The sequence below is a fragment of the Heloderma suspectum genome, chromosome Z, assembly GCF_057233095.1.
Source record: "Heloderma suspectum isolate Gila_16-S chromosome Z, 16-S_ref, whole genome shotgun sequence".
Classification (NCBI taxonomy): Eukaryota; Metazoa; Chordata; class Lepidosauria; order Squamata; family Helodermatidae; genus Heloderma; species Heloderma suspectum.
The window spans coordinates 10,435,842-10,453,466 of NC_139476.1; the positions used below are offsets into that span (position 1 = coordinate 10,435,842).

The 17,625-nt window shown below is 46.8% G+C and overlaps 1 protein-coding gene across 1 annotated transcript; it reads right to left on the minus strand.

Moving 5' to 3' along the window:
• Positions 1-4,680: 4,680 nt before the first annotated feature.
• LOC146333658 (mast cell protease 2-like) lies at positions 4,681-15,122 on the minus strand. Its single transcript, XM_084826195.1, has 5 exons — positions 14,944-15,122; positions 13,195-13,389; positions 6,268-6,415; positions 5,267-5,408; positions 4,681-4,956 (listed from the first exon to the last, which is right to left on the minus strand). Exons 1-5 carry the CDS (start codon positions 15,002-15,004, stop codon positions 4,930-4,932), a joined length of 573 nt encoding a protein of 190 aa, XP_084682321.1. The 5' UTR covers positions 15,005-15,122; the 3' UTR covers positions 4,681-4,929.
• Positions 15,123-17,625: the final 2,503 nt, after the last annotated feature.

Genomic DNA, 17,625 nt, shown 5'->3' on the forward strand with positions numbered 1-17,625 from the left:
TTCATTTCCCTTGACACACACCACCTGAGCTCACCATTAGAAGGAATGACATTTTCCCTCCATTACGCTGTTATATACAGCTGTGTATATACATTACATGCTGTGGAGTGCTTCTGTTCAGCGTTCTTGCCAGCCATGCCCTCTTCCAGGACACTCCATTGCATCCTCCCCCCCCCCAGCTTTCCATTATTTTTCCACAATAGCATGTCAGCATTCCATGGCCAGTGAGCACACTGTCCTCATTGGGCTGGTTTTGGGGGAAGGTGGTCCCCCAGTTTATTTCCCTTATCCCTAAAGAGCTCCATCTTGGGGTTTCCCCGAGTGTGCTGATTCCTCTCTCTTGTGTGTGAGTGATACTGGTTTTGCCTAAATAAGGATCTGCACTTGGAGAATTGAGATTGCTTTAGTATATATGAATGGTGTGTATGTGCGTGGTGTGTGAGAGAGGGGAGTTTCCACGCCCACTTGGAACTTGTGATACAAGGAAGTTTCTCAGGTGGCAATCAATCCCCTGGGCTGGAAGATGTTTTCCACCCCATTAGATGTGATGTAACATGTGTGCACTGCAGTAGATTTTTCTAATTGGGTGAAAGCACATTATTCACAGAAACATGTTGACTTCTACGAGGACTGCATATTCTTGCTTTCGCACACTCCAAAGTGAATGGCTTCGGTGGCTTGTTTGTTTTCTGGGCTACTTTTTTTACCTGCAGGTCTCCCAAAGCAGCTAACACATTTTAACCCAATTATCCACATCTAATAATTTATTTGAATTATTTCTCAGCTGCATTTCCACCTGGAAGCCTTTAAAGAGGCTAGCAAACTATGTATCACTTTTAAACAAATTGTTTCAATGTTAGAGGAAGATGTCTCCATGTGGAGCATGCCTACAAGCTTAATTCAGGTGGTGGGGTCAGGTGTGGAGCTTTCAGAAACAGTGGGCTAGTGGAATTGAGAGAGACATGGGATGTCATAATGAAGACACAGGCCTGAAATGCAAAGGCTTTGTTTATTTCATGTACAGTGCACTGCAGCTAGAGGGATGCAAAAGGGACTTAGCTTAGGGAACAGATTTTGCAGAAGAAAGCCACAATTGATCCATGGAGCTGCTCTTCAGGTTTGGCAGGATGTATTGTGATCTTGGGAACAGAACAATAAAAAAGGCTGTTCATAGAGTGGTAGGATTATAGAATTGGGAGGGATCTTGAAGGTCATCTAAACCAACCCTCTTGCCCAATGCAAAATCTGCATGCATTCTGGAGATACGTACATTTATCAGTCCAGGATCAAACTCTGGAAAGGAAAACAATGATGGTAACAGTAACAAACCATTGCATCAGTTTACCACAAAAAGCCAGTTTTGGCTAATGTCTGTTACAACACCAAGACACCTTGTTCACATCCCAGAGCCAGGAGAAAGCCAAGCTCACACTACGCCTGAAGGACCCAATCCAATACTGCATCTGTCTCAACCCTTTCTAGACCAAGTAGAATGCTCTCTGGCAGGGACAAAGCATAATCTAGCAGGTAACGAAAAAAATGGGAAGAACTTGAAGGCCACAGTGGATGATTCTTTCATCTCCAGACTTTACTCCATAATCGATTTGATCCACGGAAGGAAGGAAGCAACGCGGGTGTAAACTGATGGTGGGACTTGAAAGCCATAGGAGACGATTCCATGGGCCACTGCACTGCACACTGAGGCACTTCCGGAGTCCCCCTGAGAATATGTTTAGGAAGAATGGAGGTGGAGGGGAAAAATGTGATTTGGTGGGATGATGTGGAATGTGTTATTTTGCATTAAAGCACGAGGAAGCTGTTCGCTTCCAAAGGCTTTCTGTTTGGGTTTCCTTGGGTCTCCCTCTCTCACAATGTATTCTTCTCCTTAGAAAGACAGCAGGCATTTAAGGACAACATCCAGAAAGAGCTGGCAAAATGTAGATGCCACTGAGAACTCCCTTCTCCCTGTTGTTCAGCAGAACCACCGTATACCAGGCTGGATTGTTAGCACAGGATTGTCTGCATGGAGTAACAGCAGCTCTGACATCTTTCGCCTCCCCTCCTCCCTGGTCCTTCTACCTGGAGATGCCAGAGATTGAACCTGGACCTTCTGAGCTACGGCACCCGGTCCCTAATTAAAACTGCAGGGAGTTTAATCAGGTTGTGGAACTTTGGCCAGTGTGCTTTCAGTGCACCGCTGCCCCCTCTGCCCCCCCACCAAATGAAGGGAGGTGGGTAGCCACTAGGAAAGATGGCCTTTTTGGTAGTAGCACCCCAGTAGCATCCTTCCCAGAAACTCTTGCCTGGTGCCTTCTTTATGTTTTTTTCAGCACCATATTCACCCAGGCCTTTCAAATAACTTTGGTCTGATACACTGTGTCCAGAAAAGCCTTTTAGTGTGCAATTGCCCTGTCTCATTCACAGAACTTTATGGGGGGTCCATACAACATTATCTTCCACTTGTAAACCTCCCATGGTTTCCTGACACTTCTTCTCTCTTTCCCACATCCCTCCCCTCAACACACACTGTTAAGTTTTGTTTGTATTTTATTTTGATTGTTTTAAGGAGCAATCCTATGGCCCGTAAATAGGGTCCAGGGCCCATAGGATTTTTTGGATCCCAGAACCGAGGCCAGAGACAGTGCTCCCACCTCAGACCCTAGATTCTGAGCTCCTCGCCCCCTCGGAGCTGGTGTGACGAGAACTGCACCAGCTGCCTCTTCACCCTCACAAAAGTGTCCTTGGAGAGGAGGGGAAAGGGGTGTTTTTGAGGACTGAGGAAGCAGAGAAATGAGCTGTCCCCAGTTGCCTTTCCTCCCCCCGCCCCCCGAGCTCTAGCTAGATGGGAGAAACGGTCTATCTAGCAAAAATGCAGAGCGGGGGAAATGCAGAGGCAAAGACTGCCTCCATGCTCCTCCTGCTCTGCAAAGGATGGCCATCAGCCTCCAAGCTTGGAGGCTGATGGACTGTCAGGGATGAGTCCAAACCCCTTGAGATGTCTGACAGCTCTGATTCTGAATCAGAGTTGGAACAGCTAGATCAGAGCCCTGGGGAAGGATCTTCCCTAGAGCCCCAAGAGACTGGGAGAGATTCCACCAAAGGCCTTGACAAACAGATGGCTCAGGCTGAGCCACTGCTCCTCCCTCCACCATAAGAACTCAAATTTCTGAGGAGGAGGAGGAAGAGGGCGTGACTTGAGAGATGCTAGGGCGTGTCACAAAGCAAAGTGGGAAAAGTTAGGGACAGGGCTTAAGATGCTTCACCAGGATAGCCACTCGTGGAAGCCAACTAGGAGGGAGCCACCCTAAGGGAGGGGCATCACTGTGAAGCAGGTTTGGCCATGAGGTTCACGGGCAAATTCTCAGCAATTTCACTACCCTCTGGTTCCATCTTCCCTAATTAGAGACCGCAGATTAGTGGTTTATGGCCTGGGGCTGTCTGAGAGCTTCCTTGAATCTGCATTTGTAGAAAGGATAAAAAGGTAAAGGTGTCCCCAACCAGTCGTGTCCGACTCTAGGGTGCGGCGCGCATCCCCGTTTCTAAGCCGAAGAGCCAGCGCTGTCCGAAGACGCTTCTGTGGCCATGTGGCCGGCATGACTGAACACCAAGGTGCACGGAACGCGGTTACCTTTCCCGCTGAGGCGGTACCTATTTATCTACTTGCAATTTCTTGCTTTCGAACTGCTAGGTTGGCATAAGCTGGGATTGAAGACGGGAGCTCACTCCGTCACGCAGCACTCGGGTCTCGAACTGCTGACCTGCCGACCTTCCGGTCTGCAGTTCAGCTTCTTAATCACTAAGCCACTGCGGCTCCGTAGAAAGGGTAGTATCTAGCAAAATAAAGTTGTATTAGTCTGGAGCTTTGTCTCTTTGTAGTGTTAACTGTGAAGGGGAAGGAAGATGCATTTCCTGACATGAACATCCACATAGGACTGAACCCTTGATGAATTTTGTATACCTCCCTGTGATTTGTTGATGAAGGGTGCTACCTAAATACTTTAAATAAATCATATATAATGTCTTTTAACTGATAATGCTGGGAACCCTCCATCTGGAAGCACCCAAAGTCTGGTCCTCCTTGCTTAAAATCTAAGTTTAAATTGTGTTTCAGTTATAATGGGTTGTATCCAATATTAGCCCTACCTAAAGTAGATCCACTGAAATAAAAGTGACTTAAGATGGACTAACATTGGATACAACACAATCATTTGTATTGTGTTTGAGCAGAGAGCCAACCAAACAACTAGTGCTGTGGAGCAACTATATATTTTAATACTAAACAAAATAAACAAAATAAAATAACAACAAATGAATGAACAAAACAAATAAAATTAGTTCCATGGTATAGGCCAGCCTTCCCCATCCTGGTCCTCTCCAGATTGTTTGGACTCCCATTCCCATTAGCACCAGGCAGGATCATTAATGATCGGGAATTCTGGGAATTGTGGTCCAAAACATCTGGGGGGCACTGGGTTGGATAAGGCTGTCATAAATGGATGCAGGCAATTCTACTCCATTGCCTTTATGTACTTCTCCATGTGCACAAATATATAATGATGTCCAAGTACTGAAGATGAGCCAAAGAGAGGATTACAAAAAGAAAAGAAAAGCTCTCTCTTGAAACAAGCCAAGAGATGCCAGAGGGCTGTTAGTCCCTTCACTGGGAAAAGAAACAAAGATGGTGGCACTCACGTTGCTGATGTCACAGAGTTTGGAGCGGCTGCCGGCACACACCATCGAATCCGTAAGTTCTGGCAAAAACTGGAGGCACTTCCTGCGCCCGGGGATGGTGACGTTGGTCTCGAATAACTTTCCAGAGGTTTCATACCTAGAATCAATCTGGCCTCATCCGGCCACAAAGCATGGCATGTTCTTTGGGAGGTCATTCTCATTCTTCGGTAAAGGAATTGGCTTCAGCTTGAAATCAATTTAAATCAGCTTGGCTTCACGGTCGAGCTTTTGGAAAGAAAGAAAAGTGGAAGGGAATGTCCCAGTATGGAGTACTTCAAGCTCTGCCTTCCACAACCTCCAGATGTGTTTGGCTGCAAGTCCCATAATTCCTGGCAAGCATGGCCAGTGGCTGATTGGGAGTTATGGGAGTCACAGGCTATGTAGCTGAATTAAAACAAGAGGATTTGCTAGGGAATAAATTGGTGTTGCTTGGCAGTTAAAATGTTCGGTGACCAGGCCCAGAGGATATAAATCATGTACTGTGGGGTGTACTGGGAGGGTGGGGAAAGCACCAGTTGGTGATCTTTTCACTTACCTTTAACAGAAGGATGTCATTGTATGGTGTATCTCCAATCACTGTGTACCCTGGATGCTGGTGGTAGCTTTTGACCCCAAGCACTTGCTGGGTGTCCTCGACGGCATGTAGATCATGAGCTTCCAGAATGACAGTGATGTGTCTTTGAATGATAATAGAATTGACAGAAATTCACAGCTGATTTGGGGTCAAACTCACCAGCTCAAAACATATGCAGAGGTCATGGTGTATTAGGGAAGGCAGCAGAGGCTCATTGGGGGCTAGAGCTTAGCAGATTATCATCGATTGTATGTAAACAGTGACTGTAAACAGGCCTATTTATGCAACATTACAGGTGTAAATGATTTATTTAGAAAAGGCCGAGAATGGCAGCTTGGCAGAGAAGTGGGAAGCCGTGCACTGGGCCGGGCAAGCAAGGGCAAGCAGTTGGCAGGGTCCAGCAAGTGATGTGGTGCATGGACGGGGGTGAGTTCACCCATCCCTATTGTTCTCTGCAGAAGCAATGGTGTGAGCCAGATTTCTGTTGCATGCTTGCAATATTCTAGAGCTCAGATCTCCAGTTTCCCATTCACCATGGACACCACCTCCACTCCTTATTACAGACATCAGCTCCCTCCTGACAGAGCTTTTCAGTGCTGGCTCTAGGTTTGTGAGGGCCTTTGGGCAAGACCCCCTCCATGGGCCCCCTCCCTCAGTAAGTCTCCCTTCTCATTGCCATTGCCATTGCCACCAGCTGCAATTGTGCCTTCTCCTCATCATGGCTTCCGCTGGCTTGCTTGGCAGGTGGAGAGCCAGGGAGAAAGGAGGCTGCGGCATCTCCTGCTCGTCCTCCTCACCATCTCCGTTCACTGGGCCAGAGCAAGATGCAAGAGAACAAACAGGTTGCCATGTTGAAAAGAAAGAGCATGTCCAGGCTGCTTTTGTCAGTGGGCCCCCAGCAGGTGCCTAGCCATGCCTACTCTTGATGCTGGCCTTGCTTTCGGCCTGCTCTAACTACTCACCCATTGCAGTGGGCTGCAGTCATCACCCACCGGGGAGCCACAAGGAACCCCCCACATCCAAAAACTTCGTCTTTTTTCAGAGCTGCTGCATAAGGTCGCGAGTGTGGTCTGGCTTCATGCCCTCCGACGATCTGGCTGTGAAGAGGGCCTGCAAGACAGACCAAAGTGAGCCGTGGGCTCCCTCCCTCTTCCCACTGCAAAACAACAGGCCTTTTCTGTACACTAAGAGAGGCATCTTCGGTCAAGAGTTGGTGTGATGGAGCTGACTCCCAACAGTGGCTAGCCAGATGGCCACAGAGAAGCCCTAAACTGGGAATACCGGACTCACACCCGGTATTCAGATGGAGACTGTTCCTGGACATGAAGATTTTGTTTGGTTTCCTGAATCTAGTTTGTCAACTTGTATCTTGGAGTCTGGGGCAAAGACCCAGCCTGGTACCAGCTCACAGATGCTTAAACTAGGGAGAAATGTATTGAGTTCTCATTTTGACTGCAAAGTCGCCTAATTTCACAACTTTGAACTAAGACACAAATCAAATCTTGGTTATCCTTCAAAACTGGCGCTTCTCCAAATTTTGCAATGCAATTCTCCAATAAAAAAAAAATGCATACAAAAATGTGTATGTATTTGGGGAAGTGCACACAAAAATACGTTATTGAAAATAACATTTGCTACCGGGCCAAGTTTAAGGTTTTTGTACTAGCATACAAAGCTCTAAACAACTTGGGACCAGGATCCCTGAGGGAACACCTTCTCCTTTACCAACCTGCCTGGCCACTGAGGCCATCAGAGGGCTTGTTCCTGGTGGTTCTACATGGACCCTTGCCCCGGCTGCAGTCCCCTAGGAAAAGAGCCTACAGTGTGGTGGCCCCCTTCCTGTGGAACTCCCTGCCTCTGGAGGTCAGGCATGTGTCAACATTGTGTTTCTTTCAGCTCCTCCTGAAAATATTGCTATTTCAGGAAGCCTTCATCGAGTGACCGGACATGGTTTATCAAACTTGGTTTTATCAGAACTCTGTTGCTTTCTTTAAAAATAAAAAAATTAACATGGTGTTTTTACTCTTTGTCTTGTTTGCTGTTCACCACTCTGAGGTCTTTGGATGTGGAGCAGTATACATATATTGTAAATAAATAAAATACATAATAAATCATATAAATAAATAACATTCCAAAAATGCATTGTTAGGAATATTTGCAAAAAAAAAAAAGAGTCTATGAAGCAAAATTGCATATAAAAATGCATGTATTAGGAGAAATGTGTGCAAATATGTGTAGGAATACTCATGCGGATGTCACCTCCCCAACCGCATTTTGGGCAGAACCCAAATGAAGACTGGCAAAATGAGAAACTGAAGCAAACCAACATTGACAGATTTGTCCTCCCCTACCTCAAAGTCACCTTGTCGTGGTGCTGGAGCTTGAGCACCTCAGTGACGTCATGAGCTAAACCGTGAAGGGACACCCAAGACAGGAAGGTCATGGCAGAGAGGTCAGACTAAATACGATCCCTGGGGAAGGAAACGGAAACCCACCCCAGTATTCTTGCCATGAAAACTAAATGGATCAGTACAACCAGAGATATGTCGGTATACCACCGGAAAATGGGACTCCCAGGTCGGAAGATGGTCAAAATGCTACTGGGGAGGAACAGAGGATAAGTTCAACTAGCCCCAGATGTGATGATGCAGCTAGCTCAAAGCCGAAAGGATGGCTAGCAGCCGATGGTGCTGGTGGTGAACGACGAATCCGATGTTCTAAAGATCAACACACCATAGGAACCTGGAATGTAAGATCTATGAGCCAGGGCAAATTGGATGTGGTTATTGGGGAGATGTCAAGATTAAATATAGACATTCTGGGTGTCAGTGAACTGAAATGGACTGGAATGGGCCACTTCACATCAGATGACCACCAGATCTACTACTGTGGACAAGAGGACCACAGAGGAAATGGAGTAGCCTTCATAATTAATAATAAAGTGGTTAAAGCAGTGCTTGGATACAATCCAAAAAATGACAGAATGATCTCAATTCGAATTCAGGGTAAACCATTTAACGTCACAGTGATCCAAATATACGCTCCAACCACAGATGCTGAAGAAGCAGAAGTAGATCAGTTCTATGAGGATCTACAGCACCTACTGCATAGTACGCCAAAAAAAGATGTTATTTTCACTACAGGAGACTGGAATGCTAAGGTGGGTAGTCAAACGACACCTGGAATTACAGGCAAGCATGGTCTGGGAGAACAAAATGAAGCAGGGCATAGGCTGATAGAATTTTGCCAAGACAACTCACTGTGCATAACAAACACTCTCTTCCAACAACCTAAGAGCCCACTTTATGCATGGACTTCACCAGATGGTCGATACCGAAATCAGATTGACTACATCCTTTGTATCCAAAGGTGTCGGACATCTATGCAGTTGGTAAAAACAAGACCTGGAGCTGATTGTAGTTCAGATCACAAACTTCTTATTGCACAATTTAGAATCAGACTAAAGAGAATAGGGAAGACCCACAGATCAGTTAGATATGAGCTCACTAATATTCCTTATGAATATGCAGTGGAGGTGAAGAATAGATTTCAGGGACTAGATTTAGTAGACAGGGTCCTGGAAGAACTATGGACAGAAGTTCGCAACATTGTTCAGGAGGCGGCAACAAAAAACATCCCAAAGAAAAAGAAAACCAAGAGGGCAAGATGGCTGTCTGCTGAGACACTGGAAGCAGCCCAAGAAAGAAGGAAAGCAAAAGGCAACAGTGATAGGGGCAGATATGCCCAATTAAATGCAAAATTCCAGAGGCTAGCCAGAAGAGATAAGGAATTATTTTTAAACAAGCAATGCGCAGAAGCAAATAATAGAACAGGAAGGACAAGAGACCTCTTCCAGAAAATTAGAAACATCGGAGGTAAATTCCAGGCAAAAATGGGTATGATCAAAAACAAAGATGGCAAGGACCTAACAGAAGCAGAAGAGATCAAGAAAAGATGGCAAGAATATATGGAAGGTCTGTATAGGAAGGATAATAATATCGGGGATAGATTTGATGGTGTGGTTAGTAAGCTAGAGCCAGACATCCTGAAGAGTGAGGTTGAATGGGCCTTAAGAAGCATTGCTAATAACAAGGCAGCAGGAGACGACAGTATCCCAGCTTTTTAAAATCTTGCAAGATGATGTATGCCATATGCCAGCAAATTTGGAAAACACAAGAATGGCCACCAGATTGGAAAAAATCAACTTATATCCCCATACCAAAAAAGGGAAACACTAAAGAATGTTCAAACTATCGAACAGTGGCGCTTATTTCACATGCCAGTAAGGTAATGCTCAAGATCTTGCAAGGTAGACTCCAGCAATTCATGGAAAGAGAATTGCCAGATATACAAGCTGGGTTTAGAAAAGGCAGAGGAACTAGAGACCAAATTGCCAAAGCCAATATCCTCAAGCTGGGGAGAGGTAACGAGTGGGGTACCGCAGGGCTCAGTCCTGGGCCCAGTGCTCTTCAATATTTTTATTAATGACTTGGAGGAGGAGGTGCAGGGAATGCTGATCAAATTTGCAGATGACACAAAATTGGGAGGGATAGCTAATACTTTGGAAGACAGAAACAAAATTCAAAGTGATCTGGATAGACTGGAGTGCTGGGCAGAAAACAACAGAATGGCATTTAATAGGGACAAATGCCAAGTTCTGCACCTAGGAAAAAGAAACCAAATGCACAGTTACAAGATGGGGGATACGTGGCTCAACCACACTACGAGCGAGAAGGATCTTGGAATTGTCGTCGATCACAAGCTGAATATGAGCCAACAATGTGATGTGGCTGCAAAAAAGGCAAATGCTATTTTGGGCTGCATTCATAGAAGCATCGCTTCCAAATCCCGGGAAGTACTAGTTCCCCTCTACTCAGCACTGGTTAGGCCTCATCTGGAGTACTGTGTCCAGTTCTGGGCACCACACTTTAAGAAGGATGCAGACAAGCTGGAGAGGGTTCAAAGGAGGGCAACAAAGATGATCAGGGGACTGGAAACAAAGCCCTATGAAGAGAGACTGAAAGAACTGGGCATGTTTAGCCTTGAGAAGAGAAGACTGAGGGGAGATATGATAGCGCTCTTCAAGTACTTGAAAGGTTGTCACAGAGAAGAAGGCCAGGATCTCTTCTTGATCATCCCAGAGTGCAGGACATGGAATAATGGGCTCAAGTTACAGGAAGCCAGATTCCGACTGAACATCAGGAAAAACTTCCTGAGTGTCAGAGCAATACGGCAATGGAACCAATTACCTGGGGAGGTGGTGGGCTCTCCCACACTGGAGGCCTTCAAGACGAGGCTGGACAGCCATTTGTCAGGGATGCTCTGACTTGGATTCCTGCATTGAGCAGGGGGTTGGACTCGATGGCCTTGTAGGCCCCTTCCAACCCTACTATTCTATGATTCTATTCTATGATTCTATGACAGTGCTGGGCTTGATGAATCCAAGGCTGGAGTAAAAATTGCTGGAAGGAACATTAACAGTGTCAGATATGCCGATGATACCACTTTGATGGCTGAAAGCGAGGAGGGGCTGAGGAACCTCATGACGAAGGTGAAAGAAGAAAGTGCAAAAGCTGGGTTGCAGTTAAACCTAAAAAAAACCAAGATTATGGCAACCGGCTCGATTGATAACTGGCAAATAGAGGGAGAAAACATGGAGGCAGTGACAGACTTTGTCTTTCTAGGCGCAAAGATTACTGCAGACAGTGACTGCAGCCAGGAAATCAGAAGACGTTTACTTCTTGAGAAGACAGCAATGACAAATCAATAGGTAACAGCAGAGACATCGCACTGACAACAAAGGTCCGCATAGTTCAAGCAATGGTATTCCCCGTAGTAACCTATGGATGCGAGAGCTGGACCATAAGGAAGGCTGAGTGAAGGAAGATGGATGCTTTTGAACTGTGGTGCTGGAGGACAATTCTGAGGGTGCCTTGGACTGCAAGAAGATCAAACCAGTCCATACTCCAGGAAATAAAAGCCAGACTGCTCACTTGAGGGAATGACATTAAAGGCAAAACTGAAGTACTTTGGCCACATAATGAGAAGACAGGATACCCTGGAGAAGACGCTGATGCTAGGGAAAGTGGAAGGCAAAAGGAAGAGGGGCCAACCAAGGGCAAGATGGACAGATGATATTCTGGAGGTGATGGACTCGACCTTGGGGGAGCTGGAGGTGGCGACGGCCAACAGGAAGCTCTGCCGTGGCCTGGTCCATGCAGTCACGAAGAGTCGGAAGCGACTGACCAAATAAACAACACCCTCAAAGTCCTTCTGAATTCAGGTATGAATGGACTCCCTTCACCACTATCTGTTTCCTCGGTGGCTGTTGTTATGTCCCCCACCCCCAATTGTCCTGCCACCTCCTTGCTTGTCAAACAGGGATGACTTCTCCAAATTCACATCCTCGGTTGCAGCTGCTACTGCCAACAGGGTGACTGGTGCCGTGGAGCCCACATTTGTAGAAGCCTTTGGAGTAGGGTTTCCTTTGGGGGAAGGGCTGTAGCTCAGTGGTAGAGCTGACACTTTGCACACAGAAGGTCCCAAGTTCACTCCTCAGTATCTCCAGTTAAAAAGATCATCAAGCAGGTGATGGGCAAAAACCTCTCTCTACCTGAGACCCTGGAGAACAGCTGATACTCAGAGTACACGGTACTAGGGCAGAAGGAAAAAGAATCAGGCTCTATATATGGCAGGGGTGGGGAACCTCAGGCCAGGGGGTCAAATCCAGCCCTTTCAAGGGCCCCCATCTGACCCGCTACGGTTTCCCCCAATCACCAACCGTTTGGCAGCTTCCTGAGTTTGGGTAGTTTCCTTAGAGTAGACCCATTGAAATCAATGGGACTTAAGATAGTCATCATTGCTAACATAAGCTCCAGTGATTTCAATGGGTCTACTCTAAGTATGACTAAGTCTGGATAGAACCCATTCTTTAATTGTTTTTTTTACCACCTGAGCTTTTGGAGCTTCCAAGGTGTCAAAGAATTCCCTAGAAAATTAAACAATGGGAGAGTTTGGATGTGATGGTAAGCCAGCCTGCAAATAAGCTATGCAGTGTGAGTTGTTCACAGAACAAATATGGTATACCTGACAGACAAGCAGGCTCACCATGGCTTGTTCTCCCTTCCTTCCCCCTCAATCCTCCAGCACATATCCCAGTGTCTCCTCATCCTGGACCCTCCCTGCTCCAATCACAACCCCTTTTCATTCACCCCTTTTTTTATTTTGGTGCTTTGGGAGTACGCAGATGAAGTCAGGGTTTTGTTGGGGGATGGTTGGTCCCTTAAAATTGTGCAGGTCTGTTTGTAATTTTTAATTATGATTTTCTTCCCCCATTCCTTCACATGTGCGCAAATGTGTAGATTCGCCTGTCCAATATGCGTACTCCCGTTTTGTCAATGTCCTTGTATGTTTCAGCTGTCAAACAGAGTGAAGTGAAGTAGGTAACATACAAGGAAATTGAGAAGATGAGACTGCATACAGGCAAATTTGTGCACACCTGCCAAGCTCAGAGAGAGAAAATGTTTTTTTAAAAAAAGTTTTTTTAAAAAAGGTGGCCAACAAGTGATGATCGCTCCAAAGTACCATCTGGGCATCGGTGGAGGGGTGATCACTGGTGAGGGAGGCTGGAGGTGGGATGGGTGAAATTGCGAAGTGTGGTAGGGGTTTTGCTACTCTTGCTGAGCGGCTCTCTAGCTGGAGCTGGGAACCCATGATAAAATTACTCCACCAAGTTTGGATGACATGACCACCCATCATGGGTATGATAAACCCTAGAACAAGCCATGATGAGTTGTCAGGGTGGCTGGTCTCCGAAAATTAAGCCACCCTGCAGAAACCACTCTAGGTTCAGACAACATGACAACTAGGGATGTACGAAAGTCACTTACCTTTCCACGGATTAAGTTGATGGTGTGGGGGAGGCGTTCCGTCCCTCCCCCCGGAATCCTCGACGGGGGGGAGGTGATCCGGTCCTCCCCCCCAGAATCCTCCACAGCCGGCTGTGCTCCGTGGCAGCTCTGCAGAGCAGCTGGCCAAGCCCAGGCCAGAGCTGTCTGCAGCCGGATTTCTGGCCGCAGAGGGCTCTGGGTAAAAAAAGAAGAAAACCCGTGTACGCAAATGGCGGTGGCTACAGCCACCACCATTTGTGTTCCTTATTTTTGGCTGTCTTAGTCTACGTAAATATTTACGTAGACTATGACGGCGAAAATAAAGGGGAACGCAAATAGCGTAGCGGGCGCTATTTGTGTCCCTTTTTGATTCACCGTTTTAGCCTATGTAAATATTTTTTTACTACGCTATTTGCTATTTGTGTTCCCCTTTCTTTTCGCCGTCATAGTCTACGAAAATATTTACGTAGACTAAGACGGCCAAAAATAAGGAACGCAAATGGCGGCGGCTGTAGCCGCCGCCATTTGCGTACGCAGTTTTTTGGGTTTTTTTACCCAGCCATGATAGGCTAGGGATGTACGAAAGGGACTTACCTTGCCTGCAGCTTTTTTCGCGGTGGGGGGGAGGCGCTTCGCTTCTCCCCCCGAAGTTCATGCAAGGGCGGGGGTGTCTTCCCGCCTCGCCCGGCCGAAATTCAGGCCAGGTGGGAGGCGCCCCATCCCTCGCCAGCGAAAGTCAGGCCGGGTAGAAGCGCCCCGTCTACCTGGCCGCGAAAAAACAAAAAACAAAAAACCACCCGCGTGATAGGCTACGTAACGATTAACGTAGCCTATCACGGCTAGATTTGCAAAGTCTAATAGCGTTGCCCTAATAAAGTCTAAAATAGTGTTGCCCTTATTTTTGCCGTAGTCTACATAAATCTTTACGTAGACTACAGGGACCAAATAAGGAACGCAAATGGCGGCTCCCTATGGGGGCCGCCATTTGCATACGCACTTTTTTTTTTCCAAAGTCACCCATGATAGGCTACATGACGATTAACATAGCCAATCACAGCTGACTTTGCAAATCTATCCGTGATAGGCCACGTTAATCGTTACGTAGCCTATCACGGGGGTGTTTTGTTTTTGTTTTTAACTTTCCTTGTAATGGCGGCGGTGGTGGCAGCCGGTCGAAAGACCGGCTGCCGCCCCCGCCCCTGACAAAGACCCAACGAACCGCCGCCGGGAGGGACATTCGTGAAAGGTAAGTCCCATCCCGGGGGGGTGGCGGAGAATTTCACCGCCGATTTCGGGGGGCCGAATGCGTTGGCACTCGGCCCCCCGAAGTTTCGGGGAGAAATTCTCCCCCATCCCTATGATAGACTACGTAAATCTTTACGTAGCCTGTCTTGTAACCCCCCCCTCAACAAGACTGCAAATGGCGGTGGTGGCAGCCGGTCTGAAGACCAGCTGCTGCCGGAGCCGCTGCCAACCGGAACATCCACCCCAGGTAAGTCTCGTCCCGGGGGGGATCCACGGGGGGGGGGGCAAGGGGGGCTGGCCGTTCCGCCACGGAGTTCGGGGCCCCGAATGCACTGGCATTCGGCCTCACCGAGATCCATGGCGGAATTCTCTGACATCCCTAATGACAGCCCATTGTGACTAGCTGCCCATGATGGGTTGTCATGTCATCTGAACCCAGTCAATGTGTTGTATGAAGAATGCATGATCGATGCAAGGATTTTCAGATCATAACCAGCTACTCACCACCAGAAACCAAATGGACAGCCAGTAGGGCAAAGATGTAGAAAAACCATCTCTGCCGCATTTCTACTCCCTGGATTGGGTCTTTGAAGCTGAGGAAAGGTGATTGGGCTTCTTGTTCTTACCATACATCACCATATTTTATAGACCAGCAACCGACAGTTGGAAACCACATCCCATGATGTCCTTGTTCTCAGATCTCCCATCTCTTAGGTTCTTGGCCGTGATAATCAGTACACTTTGCAGAAGAAGTGTCGGGCAAGATGATAAGAGATCATGAGGTCTATGAAGTTTGGGTTGATTGGGCTGGGGGTGGAGGTGAGGGAGGCATGAAGTGAATAATGAACAGCAGCACTGAAAAATGGTTATTCTCAGTTGTGTAGGTAACTGTCCATGCAGCTGTAGGCATGCTCACTTGGAAGCTTGTCCTTCTGTGCTCAATGGGGCTTTCTCTCTAGTAAACGTGCTTAGGATTACAGCCCATGCCACTAACTGACTCAGCCCCATGTCTAGGGGGATTGTTCTCTCGGGGCATCCCAGGCAGCCTTCTGATTCTGCCTGGCCCACCCCGGCTATGTGTATTTCCAGGTCAGGCAAGATACAATTGCCAAGCCCAGTCCTGCTATTAGGGAAAGTGAGGCAGTTGCCTCAGGCAGCAAATGCTAATGCACTTCCACTAACACGCATTAGCACAAGTAGAACAAGATTCTGGTAAAAAAAAAAATCCATCAACAAGCAGAAAATGGAACAAAAGATGGCTGACATTCCACAAAGCAGAGGCATAAGAGATTAACAAAGTCTACAAATACCTAGATGTCAGGAGGCAAGGATTCACCATTCTCAAGAAGGGCTCCTCCCAGCTGAAGGCTTTTTTTGCTTCCCAGAAGCCCCCGTCAGAGTGACACATTGTGTCACATCCCCTTGCTCCCAAGAGCTTTTGGAAAGAAAAATGAGCAAAAGGGAGGGCTTGGGAAAGGCCTCTTTCTGATGCCCTGGAGAAACACTGTCATGCTTGCAGTGGTGGAAGCACAGAGCTCCACAGAATGGGTCAGGATCAGTACCAAGGCAAAGTCAGTTAGGCAGTCCAAACACAGGGAGGTCCCGGGATGAGCAAGGCTATCAGGAAAAAGACAAAGCAGGAGTCTGGAAGCTCTCAAAGCTCTTAAGCTGGAGCCTTCAGTATCCTCATCCAAAGCACAGCTGCATCCCATGAGTGCTAACTGAGGGATGTCTACTCACAAATAGACACTTGCTCGCAAGTATACCGTTACTTTTGAGAAGTCCTTATTCCACAGGCAAACATTTCTGCTTCTGGTCGAGCCCAAAGCTTCAGGCAACTGCGCTCACTGGGGCTAGTCAGCTGCTCTGCATCTGTCTCTGCATCTAAGAGGAGACTAACTACATTTCCGGGGGAAGAGTCGATGACTATCTCCCCAGAGGGTCCAGGATCCTCCTGATGTGCCTCAAGGTCCCTTGACGGAGATAGCTCCTCTATGATGTTTGGCTCAGGGGGCGGTGTGTGTGTCCAGTTCACCCTCCAGTACCACACTAGATAAACCAATTGTTGACTCCTCAGGTCTCTCTAAATTTGTGCATTTTGTTTTACAGGTTCCATGTAGAAAACTAAACATCATGAAAGGATTGTCATAACAAGGGCTGTAATGATTGTTTATATATTTTTCCCACTGGTAAGGATCAGTTTGGTCGAAATGAGTTTGGGATAGAGGCACTGTATATTTCTATAGCCTTTTTTGGAAATCAGGATTGCAATATGTATGTATGTATGTTAAACTGTTGGACTGCTAATTTATTGTTTTAAACTTTGTATGAAATATTAGTTTTTATATTAAAATTTGTTATATATTTGTTACATATTTTATATACATAACTCTTCTCAAACCTGCTTTATTTTGTTGTTTGTGAGTGGTTAAGGATAGAACCCCCCTTCATGGATCACTGCCTTGTTGTGGTGAAGGGGCTTGCGTAACTCAGTGAAGCCATAAGCTATGCCGTGCAGGGCCACCCAAGACGGACAGGTCATGGCAGAGAGTTCTGACAAAATGTGGTCCACTGGAGAAGGAAATGGCAACCCACTCCAGTATTCTTGCCAAGAAAACCCCATGGAACGTATCACAAGGCTAAAAGAGATGACGCTGGAAGATGAGCCCCTCAGGTCGGAAGGTGTCCAATATGCTACTGGGGAAGAGCAGAGGGTATCTCCAAGTAGCACCAGAAAGAGTGAAGCGGCTGGGCCAAACCCGAAAGGACACTCAGCTGTGGATGTGTCTGGTGGTGAAAAGAAAATCCGATGCTGTAAAGAACAATATTGTTTAGGAACCTGGAATGTCAGATCAATGAATCAAGGTAAGCTGGAGGTGGTCAAACATGAGATGGCAAGATTGAACATCGACATCTTGGGAATCAGCGAACTAAAATGGACAGGCATGGGCGAATTTAATTCAGGTGACCATCATATCTACTATTGTGGGCAAGAATCCCTTAGAAGAAATGGAGTAGCACTCATAGTCAGCAAAAGGGTGGGAAAAGCAGTATTGGGGTACAATCTTAAAAATGATAGAATGATCTCAGTACGAATCCAAGGCAAACCATTCCACATCACAGTAATTCAAGTCTATGCCCCAACCTCTGAGGCTGAAGAAGCTGAGGTTGATCGGTTCTATGAAG

Bases quoted from the DNA above. Each gene is read 5' to 3' on its own strand.
- LOC146333658 (XM_084826195.1), bottom strand. From the start codon at position 15,004: ATGCGGCAGAGATGGTTTTTCTACATCTTTGCCCTACTGGCTGTCCAT. The intron at 13,390-14,943 runs GTGAGTAGCTGG...TTTTTTACCCAG, and splicing joins TGTCCATTTGGTTTCTGGTG to AGCCCTCTGCGGCCAGAAAT. The intron at 5,409-6,267 runs GTGAGTAGTTAG...TATCATTCAAAG, and splicing joins ACTGCAGCCCACTGCAATGG to ACACATCACTGTCATTCTGG.